The sequence below is a fragment of the Falco cherrug genome, chromosome 8 (genome assembly GCF_023634085.1).
Source record: "Falco cherrug isolate bFalChe1 chromosome 8, bFalChe1.pri, whole genome shotgun sequence".
Lineage (NCBI taxonomy): Eukaryota > Metazoa > Chordata > Aves > Falconiformes > Falconidae > Falco > Falco cherrug.
This window is the reverse complement of record NC_073704.1, coordinates 64,210,452-64,234,478: the sequence shown is the minus strand read 5'-3', so window position 1 is coordinate 64,234,478 and position 24,027 is coordinate 64,210,452. Positions and strand designations below refer to the sequence as shown.

Here is a 24,027-nt window from a genome sequence, read left to right as displayed (position 1 = left end):
AATGATCTCCTGGATGGCCGTGCTTCCATGCATAGCAGATGGCAAAATCAGACGTAACAGTTGTTGACACCCAGGCTTACCATTGAGTTGTATCAGTTCAGGATGCTGGCGTCATTGTGCTGTATCTTCATTCCTTCAGCAAAGCACTCCTGCTTTACACCAGCAGAAGTTCAGGCTCAGAGATTACACAGTAGCTTTCCTATACCCTTACTGATCTGGGTCCAATAAGGAGCACCCTGCCTGAAATACATTTCTAATTGTATTGCAGATTTGTAAAAGAGTAAATGAATCTCCTTGTCTGATAGCTGGGTAGCTGCAAGCAATAGCCTTATTGTGCTTTGTTTGGTAGAGGGACTATTCCATACTGGCACACGAGCTGCACTCCACCGCCTTATCTGGAAAGGACCTGCAAAGTCTTTCTGAGCCAGCCACACTGCTTCTGTCACCTCACAGCAGGATGCTGCTGACAGATATCTGGGGGAAATACGGTTTGCAGAATTTCTGCAGCATCCATGACCAGCTAGCACACTTCTGGTATTTTAAATGAAAATGTCCAGTGGAGCAAAGCAGCCTTTCTCAGGCAGGCAGTGTGACACTCATGGAATCTGTGGAAATTCTGGGGTACAGAGCTACCTTCCCAGCCCTCCAACACCACACTTGCTACACTAATGAGTTCCCACTGTGAGCTCAAGGGGCCAATTGAAAAGCTACAAATGAATTCATTTTCTACATAGGTTCAATCACTAACTTATACACAGCTGTCAGAACTGTAGGTGAAGACAGTGGTAGTGATGAGGATCTTTGTCGTACGTGTATACGCATTAGGAACAGCACAGACCGAGTAGCCCATACCCAGGCAACTAGTCGGGACACATCTGCTCTCACTGACATCGGAGCATCTGCGTTCTAGTGGATGAAATGGCGTTCCTCTTGTGCATGAGCAGCAGAACATTGAATATGGCCCATTCTTTCCCAAATGCATCACAGTTCATTTCAGTAACGACATTCTGGGCACAGGAGAGTCTCCAGAGAAGCGACTGCTAGAGCAACACTTGCACCTTAGACAAAGAGTGAGCATTTCCCTGATTTTCAGTCCTACGACTCACAGCACCCCTTGGAAGACTCCCCAGGATCTTACTTCACTAGCTAAAGTAGTGCATTAGAACAGTACAGCCAGGAAATTTTCTCCAATTCCTAACAAACCACAGCTAGCTGGGATGCATTCTTCCTTCTGTCAGCTTTGTCCTTTAGCTAAGAAGTCCCTCTGGCTGTCAGTGTTTAACTACCTTGATATATTTGCAGGGCAGACCCATGCCCTCACTGTGTTGGTTTCACTAGGTAAAACAAGCTAAGCCTATTCCACAAGTCCTGTAGCGCACATCAATTTTATATGCATATATATTCCCTTTGATTTAATTCTGAATTAGTGCATTTTAATATTAAATGCCCCTTCCATTTTTTCTAGCCAAAGGAAATGAGACTGCTTGGCTCAAGTTCTTGGCTTCATTCGTTATTTGAAGATCATTGTGCAAGGGGGATGGAGATGAATATTTTTGAACTCTGTAATAGTACAGATTTAAATTTAGACCCAAATTTCAGTGTCTTGGATGCATTTAATGTGTTTCAGTCTCGTAAGAACACTTTCAAGATATGAGGTGCGGTGGATCTTGGGAAAGATAATGGGTTTGGGTTTTTTTAAATAAAGTATACATTCACATACTGGGCTATTCTGCTGCAATATAATGCTCTTTAGCTTAGATTTTAGCTTAGATTAGCGGGGATTTGAGTGTAAAAAATGGGATAGGCGTAAATACCTGGCTACAACTTTGCACTTCCAAAATGTGCTTTCCATTTCCTCCCTAACATTTTCCTCAGCAATTTCCTTCCAAAAGGGTTGTTGGTTTTTTTGCAGTGCACACAGCTTCCAGGAGCTGTGCTGCCTTTCACCTCTGGGATTATGGGCTCTCCAAGCAGCGCTGCATAATATTTTGTCTCTCTGACAACAAATGCAATAAAAGCACCGCTGTTCACTGCTGCCCCAATTCCGATCATGAAGACTCTTCAAAATGAAAACCCCAGCAGAAGTGGGAAAAGTCCAGTCTGTTCTCCTGAACAAGAGAAGGCTGTGAAAACCCACGAGCGTGCTGCACCCAGGAGTTACCCTTAAATATCCTCCTGCTTATCCCTGCTCCTGGTGTGTGCTGGCATGGCAGCACAGTGCCCAGCTGCAGGACACCTCCAGCACAGCGGTTCAGCCCCTTACCTGCTGGTGGGCCAGCAGCACTTGCAAGAAGGGATGCTTCAGGGGAAGTTAGCCTTGGACACCTTGGGTGGCCTGTGTCCAGAGCAGCTAAATGGCTGCAGTGATGTGTGGCAGGGGCACGCCTGCCCTAAGGCACTGCAGTCTTTACAATGCCCATCTCTGGTGAAGCCAACAGGCTTAGGCACTGAGGTGAAGTCCCCACATGCTGAAAAGGTACCAAGACAGTCGTTCAGAACAGGGCTGCTGTAAAAGTAAGGACCTGGTAGGAGCTGGGAATGGTGGGTGCTAGAGGGGGCCCCAGTGTGGCCATGTAAACCTGGGGTTCCCAGTGCTTGCCGTAGCCTGGGCTCTTACCGCTCCTCTTTTCCTTGATGTTCCTGCTGGCAAAGATGAAGTGAAACTGTCTAGGAATTTTTTTTAATTATTTTTTTTTTTGCTTGCTGAGTTGCCTGGTCTGATTTTGCAGACTGGGTTTTAAAACCAGCAGATGTTTGCCCTGAAGAGGACAACACACTGCTCAGAGATGGCAGCGAAGCTGTCCCTGCTCCTGTTGTGTGAACGTGCAGCCAGGTCAGGCGAGGTTTCGGGAGCTCCCAGGAGTTCAGCAGCTGCAGCTGATTTGTCTCCCCTGGAAGTCAAGTGCTCATGAGAAATCATAAACCTCATTTCCAAAATCATAACCCTTATAAGGGTTAAAATTTAATGAGAAAAAAAATAAATCGTTTTCAGCTCTGCGGTTCTTCTGTCTTCCAAAGAAGGTCGCTTTGCCTGACCGCTAACAACACAGCACAGCTCGGTGTAGACATTTTAGCAGTTTTACTCTATCAGCCAGCCCAGGCCTTTGCAGTGATAACCCACAAGGCAGGGCGCAAACCTGAATTTCGGGGTCGTTACCCCCCCATCCAGACACACCCGGCAGCTGGTCCAAGCACCTGGCCGCCTGGGCCGGGCCGGGCTGCAGCCAACGGGGCCGTTTGAAGTCCGTCCCGGGGTGAGGGCTGGCCCGAGTGAAGGCTTTGGCACAGCGTGGCCCGGAGCGGAGCTCGGCCGCGCCCGGCACCGGCACCGGCACCGGCACTGGCACTCGCTGCTGCTCGCCCCCACGCCCGTTCCTGCGGCGGTTCCGCTTCGCTTGAAATGAACGGGACCCGCCGCAGCGGCGGGTCTGCGTCGGTAACGGCCGGGGCTCCGCGCTGCGGCTGCCCCTGCGGCAGGGGAGGGCCGGGCCGGGAAGGGCCAGGCTGAACAACAGCCCGGGCGCCCGCAGGGCCGGTGGCGGGCCCGGGCCGGCCGGCGGAGGCCCCTGGTGCGGCGCGTTAGCTGCGGGCGGAGCGGCGCGGCGGCCGTGGCAGAGGGCAGCACTGCCCCCTGGCGGCTCCGCCCGGCCGGGGCGCGGGGAGGCGGCTCTGTGGACCCGCCCCGCCCCGGCAGAGCCCGCCCCCGGCCCGGTGCCGGTGCCGGTGCCGCTGCCGGTGCCGGTGCCCCAGCCCGGCGAGACCCGCGCTGCCCCGCACGCCCCGCCGAAGAGCCGGGGAGGCCGCGGGTGCGGCAGGGCAGGCCCGAGCCGGCGGCTGGCTCCGAACCCTTGGCCTCGCTGCGCTGGCCCAAACGGCAAATGGCCCAGGATGGGTTTGCTGGGCAAAACCCCTGTAAGGTCAAATGTGGCGCCATGCTGGGCAAGCTGGCTGCCCCCGCTGCCCACTCCTTGCCTTGGGCTGCCCACTCTGTCCCCCCGCTGCCTGCTCTGTCCCCCCTGCTGCCGGAGGGGCGAGCGGGCAAGGCGGGCATGTGCCTGGCTCAGCCTTAACACCATTCCTTGAACAGATTCCAGACAGATCTTGAATAGCTCCATGAATGCGAGATTATTTTTTAAAAAACACTGCTGTTTTATTTTTATACAAACTAAAACACCAGAGGTCATTGAATCCTATATTAAATACATAAATTAAAAAATAACCATTCATAAAACTTTACATACAATAAGGATTCTCTTCTACACGTTAATACATATAGTACAGATACATGTCCAGTGTTTATCAAAGGGTCATTCTGCCAAGTCATTTACAATGGTGTTCTGCAACAGACACCAAAAAAATTGGGAACAAAAGTGTAAATATACATAAAACCACACAGGTGCTGATGTGAGGGGGGCAGGGGAAAACAAAAAACCCTTTGAATCACCAGCAACCGTGTGGCTGCCCGCTGATCCTCACCCTAGTAAGAAGGATTGCCTGGCATGTTCAGTCCTCGTGGGCTGCCACGGAATGGAGAGTCTTGGGGTTCAGAGGGTGTTTCCTGCTGAGATGAGGGCAGGGAGCTGGAAAATGAAGAACATCTACAAAAAAAAGTCTCCACGGTTCTCCAGGCACATCAGTAAGAGAGGATGGAGCTGTGAGCCAGGCTGATAATACTGCAAGACGCCCTATTTCCTTCTGCAACCCCAACTACCCAAACCTTTCTCACCCAACTAGGCCCCCCACTGAAGAGCTTAAATTGACAGAATAGTCTTCAAAATCTCCCAGCTGGCCAGTGGAGAAAAAGCAGCAAGTCACGTTTTGGTCAAGCTGGCTTGCGCTGCGTCACACGGCTCACCTGCTGCTCTGACAGTACGGGTAGCCTGCAGCGTCATCACTCCTGCCACAGCGGGGACCGACGGAGGGGAGGAATCCAGGGCTACACTGGCTGTCCTCAAAGGCTGTAATAAATAGATTTTTTGCTGGTTCATTTTGGGGAGGTGAGGTTGGCTGCAGTGACTAATTTGAGGGAGGATTCTCAATACTTTGCCTCAGTGAGTGTCAGGAACAGCAGAAAAGCCCTGGATAAACAGCTTAAGCTTCAGGACAGAGAAGGCAGGAGACCCCAGAAAAACAGATCCAAAATCCAGTTGCCCATGAGATGTAAAACCATGAGGAGTGTACCAGCTGCGGCAGCTAAACAAGTCTAGATTTAGTTCCCCGTTCCTAGATTGGAATTTACTTTCATAAGCTATAGCAACAATTTACTATATACAATAGGGAATAGATAGATATATCCATATACATGTATATATATGTACATATACATATATGCTATATATAGATACATGTATATATATATACACAAACATCAAACTCAATTTGATCTGGCTGATAGAAAGTGTGTATTACTCAGCAAGTGTGTTTTAGGCATGGCATATGTTATGCTGCAAGGAGAGCAAAGCGGCTGTCATTCAGCTCTCTGGAGGGAATCCAGCAATCTTTCAAAGACTGCAGACCAAGATAAGCTGTGGACTGTCCACCACCACCACCACCACCCACACCACCACCCCCCTGAGCCCTTGGAAGTGGAGCACCTGCATGCATATGTATACATAAGAGCAAGGGAGGGGAAACTAGGCAAAAAAGAGAAGTGAAGGAAGATGTGTAGAACACGGCTCAGAGGGCCTAAATGATGAAGCCTGCCGCAAGATCAGTCGTATGTTCTGAAGCTAGGGACTTCCATGTGCCATGACCCTTCCCCACGATTGCCTGAAACAAATGTTTCTAGTCCTCCTTTATTTTTTTAACCAACAGTCCTCCTTTTTCTTTTAACCAAAGCGGAGGCGGGAGTTATTGTACCATCACAGAAAATGAGTGCTGCTCATTCTTCTGCAAGAAGAGCTGAGTTTCAGTTGCCGGCCCTAATGCTAGGGTGAACAGTTTCCAGCCTGTAGTTACTTGCAGGACACTGCAGCCAAGTGTCCTTGTGAAATGTGTCCAAGTGAAATGAACTGGTGCTGTAACAGGGGGGGAAAAAGAGAGGAGGAAAAGGGAATAGAGAGGAAAGCCCCCTTTTTGTAGCTAGCAAGATGTGGTAAAGTTGCTTAGTGATCTAAAGGTGTCACAGGTGTGGGATGAGAGTCTCAAAGGGCCTGACTCCAGAACTTCAGGACTTAACTGCTAGCAGCACTCTTGGAAAGCACGTGTACGTTTGGGACAACCTTATCTGCAGATTCTTGTGCAGGGGAAAAGGAATTTGAACAAACAGCATGCAACGTACCTGTATTCATTTAACATACCTGCCTACAAGCCTGTTTTTTTAAAAATGAACCAACAAACATACAGCTGGTGCAGAATTCAGTAAACCCCTTGACTAAAACAGACTGCTTCAAGAAGATGTGGTCATTCTGTAATATAAAGTAATTTTAAAGAGCAGGGGGAAAAATACTTGCTAATAGCTTCTAACCTTTGATGGAAGGCTTAACACAATCTCAGGGCATGCAAGAAATGAGTACATTAGGAGTCTTTGTGGAGAAATGGAGCCCAGCACTGCAATCCAGTTGGGTGAATGGACACTAATTATTAAAAGCTATTCTGGCCAAAAAAAATCCATGAGGGGCAGGCATCGTCGATGCTAGAGGAACTTCATCCCTGCTACGGCTGAGGAACTGCTTTTGACCTGCTGAGCTGCTGTGGTAAGTTACTTCACTGCTTTGTGCCTCAGTTGCTTCATCTGTAAAAAGAAGCACGCAAACAAAAGAGAGACACTTTTAAAGCTTCTGATGGGCAGAGTCTGTGTGCGTAAGATCTTGGTACGTGTGAGCCCCATTTTGAAGGTTTAAGTAATGCACAGGCTGTATTCTGGCCCTTGGTTTTCTATTTTTAATACAGACATCCATTTCTCCCAGTTAAGGCTCCATCGTGAAAGACAGAGCACAAATAAGGAGCCTTGCCACAGGAACCTGAAGTCTAAACAGGCAGGACTCCATTTCCAGGGAAATAAAAGCAGAGGCACGAAGTGCATTATCAAGCCTGGTTCATACAGTACATCAGTGAGAAAAGGGAAAAGATGGGTGCAGCTGGTTGTGTTGCTCCCAGCAGGCACAGGAGAGTCACAACACTTGCTGCAGGTGTGACACTCCCCAGCATTCGTTTCTTGCTGACTACAGGGGGGCACGGACCCGTGAGCCTCAGGAAGACACCAGGACTGGGTTCCAGACTTTGTGATTAGAGATCAGTAATGCTTTGAAATGCAAACTACTTCTAGTTACTCTTAAGTGTGGAAAAATCTAAACAGACTAGTGATATTTCTTACTTCTAATAAGGATGTGTTCACAGATTTTTCCCCCATTTTTGGTTTATGTATCATTGATCAGGAAGCCAGCTAACAAAGTCAGTTTGACAAGCCAAACCAAAACATTTATTCCAAGCTGGGACAAAACAGTTGGAAGCTGACACTTTCTGGATCGTAGTCCATAGACAAGGGGGTTGGCTTTTTTGCCCTCTGTCCTCCAACATACTACTTCTCTTTCTCAGAAGCTACTCTGTAGGTCAAATCCAGTGTTCCTCAGTGTATTATTCAAATAGTAAACCCAAGTATAGTCATTATTATCTCAGTGGCCGTCTTTAAAGATTATGAAAAGTATCTGACAATAGACAGACTGTTCTTCATGGAGGGAGGGTGAAGAGAGATAAGGCTACAACTCCATCAGAAATCCTCCTTACACCAGACACCCTCTTCTTCCCTTCCTTTGCAGAGTAGGGTGGTGCTTCATTATGACCTCAAGCGCAAAAGGTGGTGCCCTGTCCTGCCCATCCTGCAATAAAACAGACCGCATTTTTCCTTTCTTCCCTCCACGTTGCAGCTGTCATTTGTTCCTGAGGTTAAAACCAAAGGAAGGAGAGGAGGAGTCCCCGCAGTGAGAAAGCCAGACAGTTCAAACTGAAAGCTTTGTTGTCAGCATCTGTCCACAGCTCGTGTGTTTCTCCTGCTCTGTCCTGTTAACTTCAGATCCATTCGTGGGATGACAGTGTCACGTTTAAATGACTGCCCTGCACAGCAGGGATAGATTTTTCTGTTGTAACTTTGGTTACACTGACTTGATCAGCTGAAAGTGGTTCCTTCCCTTTAAGTTCTTCCTAAGTGATGTAGGTTCAGAGTTTATTTTTTTTCTCCTTTTGTAATTTCAACATACAGAATTTCATTAGATGCAGCATATACCATAGCTTTAAGTAACAAATCTTGAGTGATGGCTTTAAAATACAAGGTGGTTGCAGTCTTGGCTATAGGTTGCTCATTTTTATACTTTTTAAGATAGGTGTAAACAATGTTCTCTTCATCAGGGGGGTGGAAGCATTTGCCTTTATAAGGATTTATCTGTGTGGTCGGGCACTCTAAAAATAATACAAAAAAAACCCCAAAAACAGCTGTATCAGATAAATGGTAAGTTCCTCTGCCTACCTATCCCAGCTGACAAGATGCAGTCTTATCAGTCAGAAAGTTGATCAGGTCTGTTCTTACAGTTATCAGTATTAAACTGTTCATTTGTATGAAAGACATTTGTGAAAATTCTGGGTATTTTGCTAAGTCTATTCATTTAACCCTACGCAGTACTAGGAGTGGCACCACACACCAGCAGGCTCTCAGGGGTTGTAAACCACATTTCAGCACTCTCTGATGCTCCTTGTCCTCTCTATGAGGAGCAGAGACAAGCCATTTGGACTAGACCCTCACCCCCTCCCCAGGCCAGCCTCTATGCAGCAGTGATTCAACAACTCTTCTTGTGTTGGTACTGTGTTACAGCAGCCTTCCTGGGCTCCATGAAGTCCTACTCGATAAATGTGTGAGTGCATCAAATTAGTGCAGAGCTTGTGCTAGATGTGACCCAGCAGCCACATACAGGTAGAAGAGACTGCAAACAAGTAATAATAAATCTGCTAGAATTTTGGAAGGAATGTAGCAGCCAATATCTGCCCTTAAAATAGGCCAAAAGTAATTGTTATCAGCAAATGTGGAGGTTTTGTTGTATTTTTTTTTGATGGTCCTGATTCTTCTTTTATATGTGTGGTTCTCCCCTTCCTGCTTTGAGAAGAGGGAAGGAATGGCTCCTCTGCAACAAAGAATTCTGTCTGCCTTTAAATACATTGCAGAGCTAATTGTAAGGCTGTTAAAACACACATTTTTTTCTTAGTATGCAGACACAGAAATGTTACAGGCACCTCAGACACAGGCTCCAACACAGAGAGTTAATCAGCACTGCTGGAATTCCAGTGTCAGAATAATAGGGTATTTTTTTTTCTATTTCGGGAAATGCTTATTTCAAAAGATACTGGTATATACCGGCTATTCCTGAAAAGCCAAGTGACTCATTCATGTTATGTCTGTAATTCTCCTCGCCCTCCTTTCTTTTCTGTGCTGGCATACCAAAACCACGCATACAGCCTCAGGAAGCATCCGCTGACATTTTTGCCCTGGCACTCAGGATTTCCTATTCTAAGTTCAATTACAGGTGGATTAAATTTGACATGTGAATGATCTTTTTCTTTCTAATGAAAAACGTCATATCTATGAACAAAAATTGTTATGCACTTTTTGGATATTTTTGGCATTTCCATCTACCACTGAGGGTTTTTTAAAAAACTTCTGAAAAAAAAATATTTTCAAAACTAAAAAGTTTAAAAAAAAAATCAGAAAGACACCATTTCCTCATGAGTTCTAATATTAATGAAAATTTTAATTTGTATTTCTCAGATGTATGCTCTACTGAAAAGACTTCACTGGGTGCATCACCTTAAAAGAGACAGGATTAAAAAAACTGTTCAGTAGTTTAATGTCATAAATGCATTTTTAATCAAGGTGATCTAAACTGAGCAAGGAATGTCTTTTGAAGCATATTTTCAAAGTAGTAAGAACCCCCTTGGCTTCTTATTTTTCTTCTACCATAGCTGATACCAGCATTGGTAAAAACTAGGATGTAGCAGCTTCTTACCAATTCTGTAGCTGTACCAGAAGCAGCAAATAGTCAATAGAAAACCAATTCCACACCCATACAGGTGGAAAATATAGGCGCCAACTGTATATACAGAAAATTCTGAACCTCTTACTGCCCCAGTTTTTCTCATGTGCTTTACAAGGGCTTTATCATAGCTGTGAAAAAACTGAAAAAAGGACAACAGTATAGGCAAATGGGAAAAACTCATGCAAACAGCTTCTTGCAAATATCACTATTGGTTCCTGTGAGTTTTCAGGGTGCACCTTAAATCCAAGATTTTTTTTAGGTTTTTTTTCACTTTCCTTCTAGGCTGGCACTTGTTCTGGACTCATGATTCTGTGGTATAGCAAAGGGACACAGTCATAAAAAATTATTTGCTACTACTGTGTACTGTGAAAACTTTGGCTTCTTAAAATTAGCCTATACATAATTTGGCTGTTTCAGAAGACTCTGATATTTTTCCCCACTAGGAATAAGCAAGAAACTGTAAAATCAAATTTTCACCAGTCATGGCCACTCAAAACATCTCACAGCTGCTGTGCTATGTCATGGTTTCCAGAAATCCTGCAGCAGGAACATTAGTAAGTATGCAGTCATAACTTAGTCTGTTTAATGCTTACAGGATCAAGGCAGTATGTTTTAAATAGCAGCAACTCTATAATGATATTGGCTACTGTTTACAAGAGCCTTGATCACTGATCTGTCCACATTCCTCTGATTCTTTCCCATGGTTCATTCCCCATTCAGTCCAACCTCCGTGTATATTGCTGCCTCAGCCCATGAAAACATTCATTTTGAGGTCTGGCCAGCCAAGGAGGCAGTGGATTGCAGTTGATGTGGCTAATTCCGAAAGTTGTTTCTGCATCAGCACAAAACTGCAAGAAATCATTGATCTAGCTGAAATGAAGCACAAGACTGGGGGCTCTCCCTTAGAGAGAAAGGAAAACCCACCAAACTGGACCCATGCCACTTAGTTATGATCAATACCTTGAATTGCACCTGGAAACAAAGGCTGAGCTAGTACAAATGGTGGGAGGGCATGGCAAAACATCTCATGCAATTGTATTCTCAGCTTGCCTCAAGTGCAGGGCAGAAGAATTTATTCACTAACAAAGCTCAAGCCAGAGCCAAGAGATACAATGAGAAATTTAATGGTATGGGTCTGTCCCCAAATCAGAAAATTTTTATCTGTCATTACATCTCTTATTCTATTATTCTACTTCTGTTATCCTGGATCAGAAGAAAGATCCTCCTAGTCCAGCATCCTGATGGTTCTGAAAGTGGCTAGTCACAGAAAGAAAAATGTGAAGGCCATGTACATTACAGTTCCCTGATTTATTTCCCCATCTTCACATCACTTTTTGAACTCTGAACTTTCAGCTGCTAAGCATGCTGTGGCAAAGACTTCTTTACATCCTACATCATTAACTATCATTTTTTGTTTAAACTTATTACGTGATAATTGCTTGTACTGGAGGAGACAGTGAACGATAGCAAACTATCCGTCCACCCATTCTATAACAAATTTTCTAGACCTCACCTGTACCTCCTTTTAACAGTGTCTCACTTTCTGAGCCAGAAAACCCCTTCCACCTCTCTGCCTCCCTCTTCCTGTCTCTCAGCAGCCGATCATTCTTTCTTGTCCTTTGTATCTCTCCTGCTTCTGGGCAGTGAGCTCTACATGTTATAACCTCCCAAACTATTTCCTGAGTGTCAGTTCAGAGCCCATCACAGTATCTATATGGTTGAGATTTGTAACTGTTTTCCACCTGCATCACTTTGCAAACATTGAGTTTCACCTGCAATTCTCTTAGCTATTTGATACTGTGAAATCCTTGTTAGCTTTCATTTTTACAATTCTGGATAGCTCAGTATCACCAGCAAGCTTTGGCAATTTCCTTACAAGTACACTGGATGGTGTTGGTGTGACTGCAACTCCCTCAACTCCCTGTAGAAACAGCTGTGTGACTACCCTCCTTATGAACTATTACAGACTAACAACGACCTGCTGAATTCTCTGACTCCAGACATACACAAGAACATACAAGGATGTGATGTGATCCTCAGCTCTGTGCAAGAAGCGTTAGCTTTGAGGAAACAAATAAAATAGTCTTACCTTTCCAAGAGGCACATTGACATCAAGGCCAAAGAATAAAGGCAAGAGAGAAGAACAAGAAGAGAAATAGAAACTGCAGAAGAAAAAGAGGATTGTGTAAAAACTAGAGGTCTTAGCAATGTAAGCATCAGAATTATTTTTGCTCTCTGTAGGACAACTAGAATAACTATGCCTTTAGAAAACACTGTATTTCCCTAGCTATTTCTCTATGTACCATACCACCTCCCAGGCTTAGAAAATAGATAGCATTAATTTTGGTGATAATTACAATTGGCACCATATTGAAAGCCTGAGGTATAACTGTCACTATGAACCACCATGGGCTGACTGAAGTCACAAAGCTGGACATCAAAAACAGCACAGGTAATATTTTTAAGTGCATTAAAAAACAGTGCCTGCAATCCATGCTGCAAATAGTCTGGGAATATATATATACACACATACATACACGCAGAGTATCAAACCCTAACCATTAAATGTTTAATAATATGTTCTTGGAGGTCTCATTTTAATCATGAATATATTGTTTTCTGAGATGTAAATTTTTGTGAGTTTAAAGCTCTTCTGAAAACTGACACTAAAAAAAGTCTCCTGTTCAAGGTCTCCAGTTGATCAATAGCATAAGTTTTGCTTTCTTTATTTTCATCACAAATTATCGTCTGTTATTTTCCCAAGTTATATATATTACAAAGAAAGACACTGAGTCCTTGTATCATAAAAATACTGTCAGAAAAGCAGAAAGAATTATGTGTATCAAGTTTTGCATTACGCCCACCTGTTTCACTTTAGGGACATACATATAAACTTGAAAGGGCTCATTAGCACTACTGTCATTATATTAACATAGCCATCATTCCATATTACAGTTTACACATGGATGTTAATATTCACTGGTGTAAGTACACCAGCACGGCTACCACTGGAAATGCACCTTACACTGGGCTGGCATTTCTAGAAAAGACATCATGGGTAGCAGCATGCTGTACCCATGCCATCATCTTTCTTCAACAATCTAACCTATCTGCAAGTAGCAAAACTCAGTGTGACAGAGTTGGCCTTACTCACCAACAAAAATGCAGTGCTTATTTGAGAGAGAGAGAAAGTATGTGTATGTATATATATATAGTATATATAAGAATGTGCACATATAGTTCTTTTGACAGTTCAGTTTAAGGGCAAGATTCTGGTACCATATTTACGTTGCAGTCCATTACAAGCTTCAATAAAGAGGACAGTGTCAGAACCTAAGCTCCCTAGTCCTGCCAGATAAGGACAACCTTCAAATCTTCAATCAATTTCATTCAGTCCTTCCTGCTTGCCAGTCTCACCTTGCCTGTATACCAACATGACATTTAACAGCCAAATAAAGGCTTCATCATTTGGTACAGTTATCATTCACCATAATTAAAAGTGTTTGGCATGTATTTTATAAAATGAAAGGTTGTGGAGGAGACTCTAAGATTAAAGTCTCTATATACTGAAACACAAACTGAAAGGAAAGCATAGTAGGACACCACCAACAGGTCCAACTGATGCAGCTAAACAAAAAGGTTTTGTAGTTCAAGAGAACTAGGTCATTACTTTCAAAAAAGTTGATCAGCATGCTTCAGAAGCATAACAGAACCAACCTTTTCCTCCAGATCCTTAATTTGTCTCTTTTGGATGTCAGTTTTATCTTCTAAATCTCGAATCCTCTGAAAATCAGAAAAGAAAGCATCTAGACTAAATTCTCAGTAAATCTGCTCTGCTGAACAAGTTAGTTAATGTTCCAAGTGCCAAAAGCCTAGAAATTAACAAGTCCGTTTCTTTGGCAGGGATAATCTTGTGTAGTACTGCAACTCCATCCACTAACCCTGCCTAACCACAACTTTACTGTGTGCACAACTGTTCAAAATATGCTACTGCATATATATGTGTCAAATGCTGGAAATCAATATCAATAGTGGAACTGCTTCATATTACCTATTTTATCTTAATTCTGTGTTAAATAGATGGAAAGCATAAGGTCACGTTTATACTCTTTAGAATTATATCATGATTCGTTAAAATTTCTCAGTTTGATGTGTTGGAAGAGGATAAAAGTGTTATTAGATCTGAAATTATTAATGTATACATTTATACATTCATTCTGTGGTAAGTGGGATATATGTAACTTATAGACAAGGTGTATTTTTTTAGTAGAGCTAGGAACTTCTAGAAAAAAACCCACCATGTAACATGAGTTAAACTTTTGGCCCCTTGGGCCAAAACAGAACAGGTAACAGATCTGCTAAGTATGAAAATGATGTCTTGAATCTCAGTATCTATTCAGTCAGGGCCTAAGACAGCTGGACAGCAAAGAGCAGAGATCCAAAGAGGCAAACCTGGAGACACCCAGAGAGCAGATGGCACTCCTGTGACCAGCTTTCTAATTGTCCGGAAGTGAGATGACTAGCTGATGAAACTCTTCCCTTCCTTGCCTTTCAGCCTTTCCCAACCCATCTGCAACTGAGGCTGGCTAAGTTGTTCAGAGAAGCCAGAACTGCTGTGGCAGTATTAATCAGGGCAGCAGTCATGGCTGAAATCAAGAAGCTCCTCACTCTGCGAAGGCCTGGTAAGAAGTAAGGGTGGACCCAGTCCTGAGACTCCGACTCAGGATCTGGCAGCACTGTGAAAACGAAGTCCTGTGAACCAGAAACCCTAACCACTGGGTGTATGTTCTCTCTTACTCTCATAAACATTTCAGTAAGTTTTGTTTCATTGTGCAACTGTCACGTTAATCAGCATGCTGTGACTGCTGTTTTGCTCTGGAATGTCACAGCTTGCAAAGTAGCAAACACTGGTCTTTGAAGGTGAAATGTAGGACTGTATCTCAGCAGTGAAACATAAAAACCGCCCACTTTGCAGGGGACAGAGCAGCAGTGTCTGGAAAAACAGATAGCTCCTCCTGTGTAACACAAGCCAGAAGCATTCATACAGTTCCTCTTGTGCCCAGTCCAGTAACCAGGGATGATCATTCTTATTACAAAGCCAGATTCACGTGGACAGAATTCTGCATGAAAACTTTGGTTTGGAATTTTAAAACTCAAAATACACCAAAACAATCCTCCACAAGCTAATATCACATGTGTTTGTGTACACAGTAAAGACATAAAATATGAAACAAAAAACTAGATGCCAGGTGCTCTCATGACCTGGAGCTTGTCTAAATTTGATCTCAGCTGATGTTCCCATACAGCAAAGCTGAGTAGATATACATGTGTGTGGTTCCTTTTTCTTACCTGATGAGCCTGCTGGAGTAGCTCCATCCTCTCCTGAAGAATCTGGCAATCATATTCTCTGCTTTTCCTCAGCATCTGACGTCTTAGTTTTTCTACTGCTGTTCTCAGCTCTTCCTGCTGTTTTTCAGTGAGTAGCTCCCCAAACTTTATCACCGTTTCTTGCTGCAAAGCATTGTACAAGGTGGCTTCAAGTTCCTGGATCCTCTGGTTGATGCAATACCAAAAGCCAGTTAGAGATGAAACATTGTTTAAAACACAGTGGGAACTGGGGGTTGGTGGCAGATTCAGGCGCCTGCATGAGAGGTGGTCCCTGTGCTCAAGTGCGCAAAAATGTGAAAAACAGAACTCACAAAATAGTTCAGCATTTTGACAAAAGGACACGAACTTTTATTTTTAAAATATTTTAATATTAATTTTCACGGAAATCCCTCACACTTTTTTTAAGCAGTTACAGAGATGATTAGGAGCTGGATAAATTTTCATACCTATTTTATAAGTGTAAAGATGAGTATTTCACCAATTCTAACATATTGACCCATTGTACTAAAAAACAAAAGAGGAAAAGTTGAAGGTCACTGTCAGGCTACTTTACTCTTAAACCTGCTAATCAACGAGCATCCTCATTAACTTGACAAACCAATCATGATGAACTTGCACAGCCAGTTATCAGACCTATGTATCAGAATTTGATATAGCAGTGTTTAGAGCAGGAACTCTTGCTTTTTGTGGCATACTGTCTTCTTGCTATAACATATGCAAAACAGCCAAGATTCCAGATCAGAGTTCCAGTTGGTTGCACTGACTCTAGTTCCACAAGGTGACATTAACGAGTAGGATCTGCCTTTAACTGACAAAAGAGTTTCACACTTCAGGAGACCTGCCTTTTTGTGACATGAAAAAACTAGGTGTCATGTTGAAGCTGTGCAGATTGCATGGTAGTGCATTAAAGGAATGGGGAAAAACCAAATAAATCTAGAAAGATACTACAGAAAAGCAAGAACCTCTCTTCCTGATCCGACAGGAGCCTGTGTCCTGTCACAGTGCTGGCCAATATGTGCTGTAGAACCTCCTTTGTACATACCATGTATGCTTGGTCAAGAGCTTGCTTCCTGTAGTCCAATTCTTCCTCCAAATAACCTTTTATTTTGCAAAATTGCTCCTACAATGAAGGGTCATTTGGACAGAAAAATGAATTAGTTACTCAAAGTATTTCACCAAGTTTTATTAAAGCAACTACAGATATCTGACTCAGGAGTAAAAGTCTTCAACTGACACTCTGCAGAGTTAATATCTGACTCAGCTAGAAAAGGCGGAAGGGAAAATAGCTGCGGATTGCTTTTTATGATAATACATCTGATCTACATGGAAATAAATCTATCATCTCGTTGCTGACTTCAGTGATATCGCCTAGCATTTCAGTAGTGTAATTCAGGGGTTTGTGTGTGATTTTTCTAAAGACACCTCCTCTGGTGTCATGGACAACTCCTTTTATGCTTTCTATTTTAGAAGTGTGGAAGTGCAATAAACAGGAACTAAATGGGCATATTCACATTATTTGGGCAAAGCTGCTGTGCTTTAACTTCTCAGCCTACCTTAAGCTGAACTGACCTAAGCATGGACATATTATAGGAACAGAACGTAAACCACTATAGCTACCCAACTCTTCTAGTTATGCTTGTTCATCTTGTAGGTTACTTCCATTGACTAGCATAAGAATAGGGTAAGGTACTAACTTTACTGGTGCTACAGGAAATTCAGTTCACCTGTGAATGTTCTGCCCTTCTGGATGATATTGGCTTAAAATGTAATGAAAGAAAACAGTGTGATAGTTCATTAGTTTCCCACGTACTGGTACTGAATAAAATGTGATACAACAGCTGATGTTTAGACTGTGAATCTTACAAGGCAAAAAGCGCAGTCATTTGCATCGCTGAAAATCACTGAGCAATGTTTGAGCCCTCTGTACTTATTAATACAGTCATCCTCATGGAAAAAGAAAGTTTTCAAATCTTCAGTATTTCTGTTTCTATGTTAGTCTGCTGTTGCATGTGAACCAAACAAGTAACAATTTTTTAGATCCACCAATAATCAGAGAAAGCCTACATACTTGTTTTGCCAAAAGGCTTTTTCAGTTATCTTTCGGCACACCAAGTAAATGTGACACAGTCAGTGTCTTGCCCCTAAAATGTGTATTAAGGAAAGTTCACTTACCATATCACTTTCCAGTTCCATCATCTTCTGATGCAGAGCAGCTTCAGCTCCCTCAATCTGCTGGATCCACTGGAAGGAAGACAATGAGAGCTGTGACCTGCTGTGTTTTCTAGGCACATGGGCAGTGGCAAGTGGGAGCTCTACAGCATATTGTTAATCTATTTTTAGTAACCTACTTCTGGGCCCATGTTGATTAGGTAGTGCTTCACAGAGAAGCAGTAAGAGGATCACCATTACTGGATCATGGGAAGATGGAAAAGCATACTTTCTTGGATAGACAGGGAACCTATTTCATCCCATGGATAAGGGCCCATGATGGGGCTCTAGCATCTCAAAAACAGCTTAGCTGTGTAGATGGCAATTTACTTTGCAGAGGAGAAATTGCTAAGTAGAATCCTTGGAAGCTGTCATGTTGACAAAATTGTGTGCTGCATTTGAGCCACAGAAAGCAATTTTAATCTGCCCTAATTTTCTTTTTAATTTTCAAAATAAGAAACTTTGACACATTATTTCAGCGGGAATTATGCATACATATTCCTTCAGAAGTTTTGAAAATCTCAGGACCAGAAATCCCACACTCCAGCTAATTATGGTTTAAATGTCTGATGGTTTCTCATTCCATTTACAATAACAAGTTTCATTTGACATTATTTCTGTATTTGCAGTTGTTTTGAGTTCACAGCTTAAGCCAGCTGAGTCTGATATTTTTGCTGCTTTAGCAAGGTGTTTGGGACTGTGCTGGCAGTTGGCTTTACCTGGAGAATCGCTTCCTACACTAGAAAAGTTTGACAATATTGACAACAATAACAGAGCAGAAAATATCCAGTCTTAGATGAGGCCTTAGATAACACACGAGAAAAGCAAGCACACAATTTACCTTCTCTGCCAAGGACAATACAGTGGAAGCCTGAATTATGGCCACTTGTTCTTCATTTCTTAAATTCTGTGAAGAGAGAGAGGGAAGAAGAAAATTGGCAGCACCTTCCTGCATGAATAAAGATAATTCCGGCTACAGACTAGGTCTACAGTTTTCAGGGGATCCCTGTAGTACCAAGTATCCTATTCCCATCAAAACAGCCTGTTAACATATTAAAAAGAACACTGCTTTTGCCTTCCTCCATGATATGGACTATATGTTTTCATCCCATTGCATCTTATGAGAAACAAACTAAAATTAGACCCATGTATCTGTTTTCATGCTAGTTTTACAAAGCTGACTTTCCATTAAAGTTTTTGTAAAAATAATGCTGATTTACACCAGCATGTGAAGAGATAATCACGATCCTTCGTTTTTATTTCTTATACATTTTCTTAAAGCACATCTAACATTGGCCAGATACAGGATGATCTCTTTTACATGACTAAAGTAGGCAGCAATGCCCACTTCGAAAGCCACAGGGAATTTGACAATTCTTGCCTATTAATGAAACTGTTTGCAGAGGAATCCAAGTCCTGATGAAGAGCAGTTGGCTCAGACTGCCAAGTTAATTCATGTGCTTTCCTGAATGACTGGAGTGCAGTCAGGCCCAGTTCCAAATATGAGTGACCTTTGGACACTCTTCCCAGTCTGCTAAACCAGACATTAAGGCTGCTACTTCATTACTAGTTCTCTGACTATTGAAATCTCACAAATCCTTAACTTAGAGAAACAAATACTCCTTAAATTAATTGTTCTGATATTACATAATTTAACAAGTATCTTAGAAAACAGTCATGATATAATTATAGATTTCACTTACTCTACTGTACAAAATGCAGCTTCTAAAGGGAAAACACCTCCCACTTTAACTTACCCCATTATCACCTAGGATGTCTAACTGCTTTATGAGGTCTGGGATGCTGACATCCTGCAAAGACAGAATAAGGTAAAGGCATGGCATGCACATTTTATTACAGCTGCAATATTCATCCCTTCTATGAACCACGTTGAAATCAACCATATTGTTTTATCCCATGGAAATGCACCACACACTGATTTCAGTTGCCTTTGAGCCAGGTTTTATCATTACGTTGAAAATTATGAGTCCAATTCAATTGTGTCAGTCATCACACACCCTTACATTAGACTGAGTTTAAGTGCTTAAAGTTTAGTGTAGTTATTAGCAGAGATGAATGTAATGGGTTATAAGGGCAGCACCATCCACTCCTGTAGTTAGAAGTGCTGCCTTATAAAACTGACCTACCTTAACTCCTTCCTTCATGCAGTAGATCTGTAGAGCACTCACACCATCTGAGAATGGGTGAATCTGGAGATTAAATGGTGGGGAGCGTCTCTCTCTTTCCTGGAAGTAAATTGAAAAGATGCCAGAGAACATATTAGAATGAAGGAGATGCACACAGAACTCATTAAATGCCATAGCTACTGTTTATATCATTCTTCACAAATCCAAGCTCTTCATTTTACAAGTCAAAGAAACAAACATTTAGTCTTAGTCTGAAAAACAGTGTGCCAAGTGGGATAGGATCCTGAACCCAAGCTAACTATTTTACAGGAGACTATTTATTTGATCAGTTATTTTCCTTTGCAAATTGTCTGTGAAAAGGCTAAGAGACTCAAGTGCTTTGCTTAATGAAGTGCTGAACAACTACTTCTTGTAAATACACCCTTTAGAAACAGGTATTTGACTTAAGACTGCTAGGATACTCAGATTACACATTTGCTCATCCTGGTATGCTGCATGTTCTGATATCTGTGAAAGGTAGCAAGTTCAAAAAGGTTGATCAACTTAGCTATTTATACACCTTCATTGCATAAAATCTACAAATATTTGTCCAGTTTTAAAGTACCAAAGACAAAAATAAGAATGTGAAGATGTTATTTCCCTTTCAGGTATTCAGGCAAGCACAGAAGTGAAAATCAAATTTCACTTTCAAATATATTTTTTGTTTATGAACATGTAACTCACTTGATCAGTCCAGTTCCATGTCATATGAAAACACAGCTGTCACATAAAACTGTAGGAAAGTTCTATAAATATGGGACACATCTGTCCCAGCACTGACTCAGGAGAGCCAGGAAAGGCTCTGTGTTACCTACAAGCTCTGAATGACAAGTATATAAGGCCTTGGACAGCAACTGAAAAGAACAACTGAGAAATAAACCAGCTTATACTGGAAAAAAGACCAGGTGGAAGCAGGCACGCCTAAGAATCTATAACTAGGGGCCGTCTGGGAAGAGGGACACTGAGGTTCAACCCAGTCCTCTGGCTGCCTGCAGGGGCTTCTGGAGCTCCTCCATCACCCTACAGTGTCACCTGAGGGACCTTTCTTACCTAACACAGCTCACAAGAGAGCTCCTCAAGAGGGAACATGTCCAGTGCCTGCAAAAGTGACAGTGCTTGCAAGCGGGCAGACAAGCTGTCTCTATTCACTGTGCAAGGGCCTACAGCCTCCAGATGCAAATTAAGACAACTCCAGACCAAGCACTATATGCAACACAGGTGGGTGCTGTTGGCTTTTCACACATGCCAGCACTGTCAAGCATGATGATAAAAGGCTGCAGGAGCAAGACCACATTCACCTATATAAAATGTCTCTTACCCCTACCACAGTGGCAGGAAACTAAGGCACAGAGAGATTACATCTAAAAGGGCCTCAGCAATCAATAGTACAGAAGCTGTTGCAAACCACTGTGCAGGGAGCCTGTGCTCCTTGGGCACCTTGGCTCTGTAGCCCAGCTGTCCTCAGGTGCTCACAGCAGGGCAGAAGCCCCCAGCACAGCACAGCCCACAGCTGCAGCCCCAGGGAGCCCCAGCCATCCCCCAGCAGGGCTGGAGTGCCTGCGGGCTCTCAGAGACCTGGCTTCAGCTCCCTCCACCACACGAGCCGACGTGCACAGTCCTCTTCTGCAACAAGGAGAGCTCTAACCACCCAGTACAGATTGGTTTGAGTAAGACAGCTCCCATCTCCTCTCACAGCCCAGTGCCCACAGAGAAAAGAATTCAAGATTCACTGGCTCAGAGAGGACGAGGTACAACAACCCTTTTACCCCCATGGGTACGGTACTAGAATACAACAGCCCTGGGTCCAATACTTTCTTACAAATGCTTATGCAATTTCATCGATCATTGCTGATTCAAACTTCAAAGAGTTCCAGTCCTTCAAGCACAGGGCTAGAGAGGTGCACTTCTCACAGCAGCACTCTCAATGAAATTTGAACTCTTGTCTCATCACCCTTGCTGAAAGAGGGGAAAAGAACAAAGCCATTGTACATCAGCATTAAGGTTTTCTCAGGGGGAAACAGGGCTTTGAAGACCCTGAAGAGGGAACTGTACCTGCATCTCTGACTTCTTAGAGGAACACTCTACTCTTCAGCTATTAGAGATAAAAGCACGCTCAACATTTCTTTCTCCTCCAAGACCTGTTCAGGTTCATAAAAAAACCAAACAAAACAACAACAAAAAAACCTGGATGCCTATTCTCAGGAGGGATCTTAGCTGTGAACCAGGATGCAGCCCTGAGCAAGGTACATGAGGATGGGGTTTAAGCCTTGCTTATTCAGTTAATTTAAATGTAATTAATTTCTGTCCATTTTAGTAGACTCCAGGCCAGCAATAAGAACAAAGCATGTTCACAACAGACTGCTCCAAAGTACTGGAAAAACCATATCCACAGGTGGGGTAACCAAGAGCCGTACTGACACTAGTCAGTTAAGCTCATTTATGCACACTGGGCACCTAACCCAGAGAGAGGTGAACCAGTCAGGTATGGAACTTAGTATTTCCAGGACTTTGGAGCTGACATACTTCAGCTCACAATCAAAAATTCTGGGCCTTATTAACAAATAACTCTGTTCTATCACTACAATGTTTGCGTAAACATTTGATTAAAGTTGGTGTCCAGTACAAGTGCACTAGTTTAATTTGCTACCAGCTCTACTGTAACTGAGCTCATCCATCACCTCCAGCTCAAGGTTGCGGAACTCCAGCAGCTCATTCTGGTCTCGGGCATCCTGTAGCTCCTGTTGTAGACGGTTGTTTTCTGCTTCCAGTTTCTCTATCTAATAGAAATACGTAAATTCAGGATCTGTGTGACTGTTACAAGAAACACTGAATATCTGGTGAGTAACAGTTGAGGTAGCATAGGCAGAGCGAAATCCAAACTCTAGAGATGGTTCACTACTTGCTGTTTTACCTCAGTGAGTCTTTGGTTTACAGGTGAACTTCTTGTCAAAATCCTAAACTCATAAAATGCTTAGGCTGGAAGTTTTCCTAAAAAAATCCAATACTAGGGGAGATCAGCAGGGAAGTTAACTCTACAGAGGTGTCAGGTTTGCCAACAGATTAGTCTGCACTAACTATTAAACACACTATTCTTACGGAAAAACACTGGAATAGATTGTCTGGGGAGGGATGCGGAGACATCATTGTTGGAACAGTTTGGATAAATGCCTGTCAGGAATGACACAGAAACAGCTGCCCCTGCCTTGGAGAAGAGCTTGGGCTAGGTCAGAGATTCCCAGTACACGAAGCACAGATGCCAATGGAGGGAGAGCTGTCTTTGTGGAGAGTTACCTGAGCAGCCATTCCACCCATGCAAGCACCTGTGTGAACTGCATGTCAAGCATCTCCACATGAGTAGTTCTGTCAGTTAGCAGGTAAGATTTAAATACCACCACAGCTGTCCCTAGCTTGCTTGTTGTGGACAACCCCACCACTAGCTCTTCAGCCTGCTCTCTTCTGCAAGTCTCTAGCCGGTGCCAGGACATGTATTTTGCAGTCAGGTTGTCCAAGGAGGGCCCAGACAAGGACAGCTAAGGAGCATGGTAAGCCTGAGGTCAAATGAGCCCCCATGGGTCAGTCTGTCTGGATGGGGAAGGATGGCACAGGACTGGAGACTTGTTAGGGGCATTTACGGAAGGAGAGAAACACAGACTAAGAAACCTCATCTGGGGAGGTGAAAGACAGCAGGAGACATGGTGCTGGTAGTTATCACCTCTTGCTGATGGCAGTCATATGTATGACCAGTGCTGTTACTGTTGGCAATACACAAGCAATGTTGAAGTCCTTCATATCCTTATATTCCATGATTAAAAATACATACATAAAAATATATATACACACACAAACAGGTGATATTCCTAAATGCATCAAGGGACTGAACAGTGCAAGTTCTGCTGGACCTAGGGATGACTTTAAGCCCTTAACAGAACAGGGACTAGGAGTGTGAAAGGGTTAGAGGGTGACTGCATTTCTACTGCTATTTCATTTCAAGAAGCTAAGCTCAGACACCTTGCCAGTGCAGCAGCAGCAGCAGCAGACCCTTCAGTGCAATTCTACTGGAACACAAAGGTCTGCGCCAGAACGACGAGCAGAGCTTCCAGCTCTACTGGAGCTTATCAGCCAAGCTGCTGCACCAGCAACTGCCAGCAACAACAGTGCCTAATCAGAGCTGGAGAGGGCTTGTCTTTCCGTATGTTATCCTGTCTGTATTAATCTGTGCTGTTCTA

The 24,027-nt window shown here is 43.3% G+C and overlaps 1 protein-coding gene across 1 annotated transcript in view; it reads right to left on the bottom strand.

Moving 5' to 3' along the window:
- Positions 1-4,153: 4,153 nt before the first annotated feature.
- Positions 4,154-24,027, bottom strand: part of JAKMIP2 (janus kinase and microtubule interacting protein 2) — a 62,646-nt gene continuing 42,772 nt past the window's right edge. Inside the window, exons 13-22 of the mRNA XM_055719309.1 lie at positions 22,480-22,578; positions 19,763-19,861; positions 19,373-19,426; positions 18,457-18,522; positions 17,580-17,648; positions 16,450-16,527; positions 15,369-15,572; positions 13,737-13,802; positions 12,109-12,181; positions 4,154-8,394 (exon numbers count right to left, since the gene is read on the bottom strand). Of these exons, the coding sequence (XP_055575284.1) occupies positions 12,131-12,181; positions 13,737-13,802; positions 15,369-15,572; positions 16,450-16,527; positions 17,580-17,648; positions 18,457-18,522; positions 19,373-19,426; positions 19,763-19,861; positions 22,480-22,578 (786 nt within the window). The 3' untranslated portion in view covers positions 4,154-8,394; positions 12,109-12,130. The remainder of the gene's footprint in view (positions 8,395-12,108; positions 12,182-13,736; positions 13,803-15,368; positions 15,573-16,449; positions 16,528-17,579; positions 17,649-18,456; positions 18,523-19,372; positions 19,427-19,762; positions 19,862-22,479; positions 22,579-24,027) is intronic.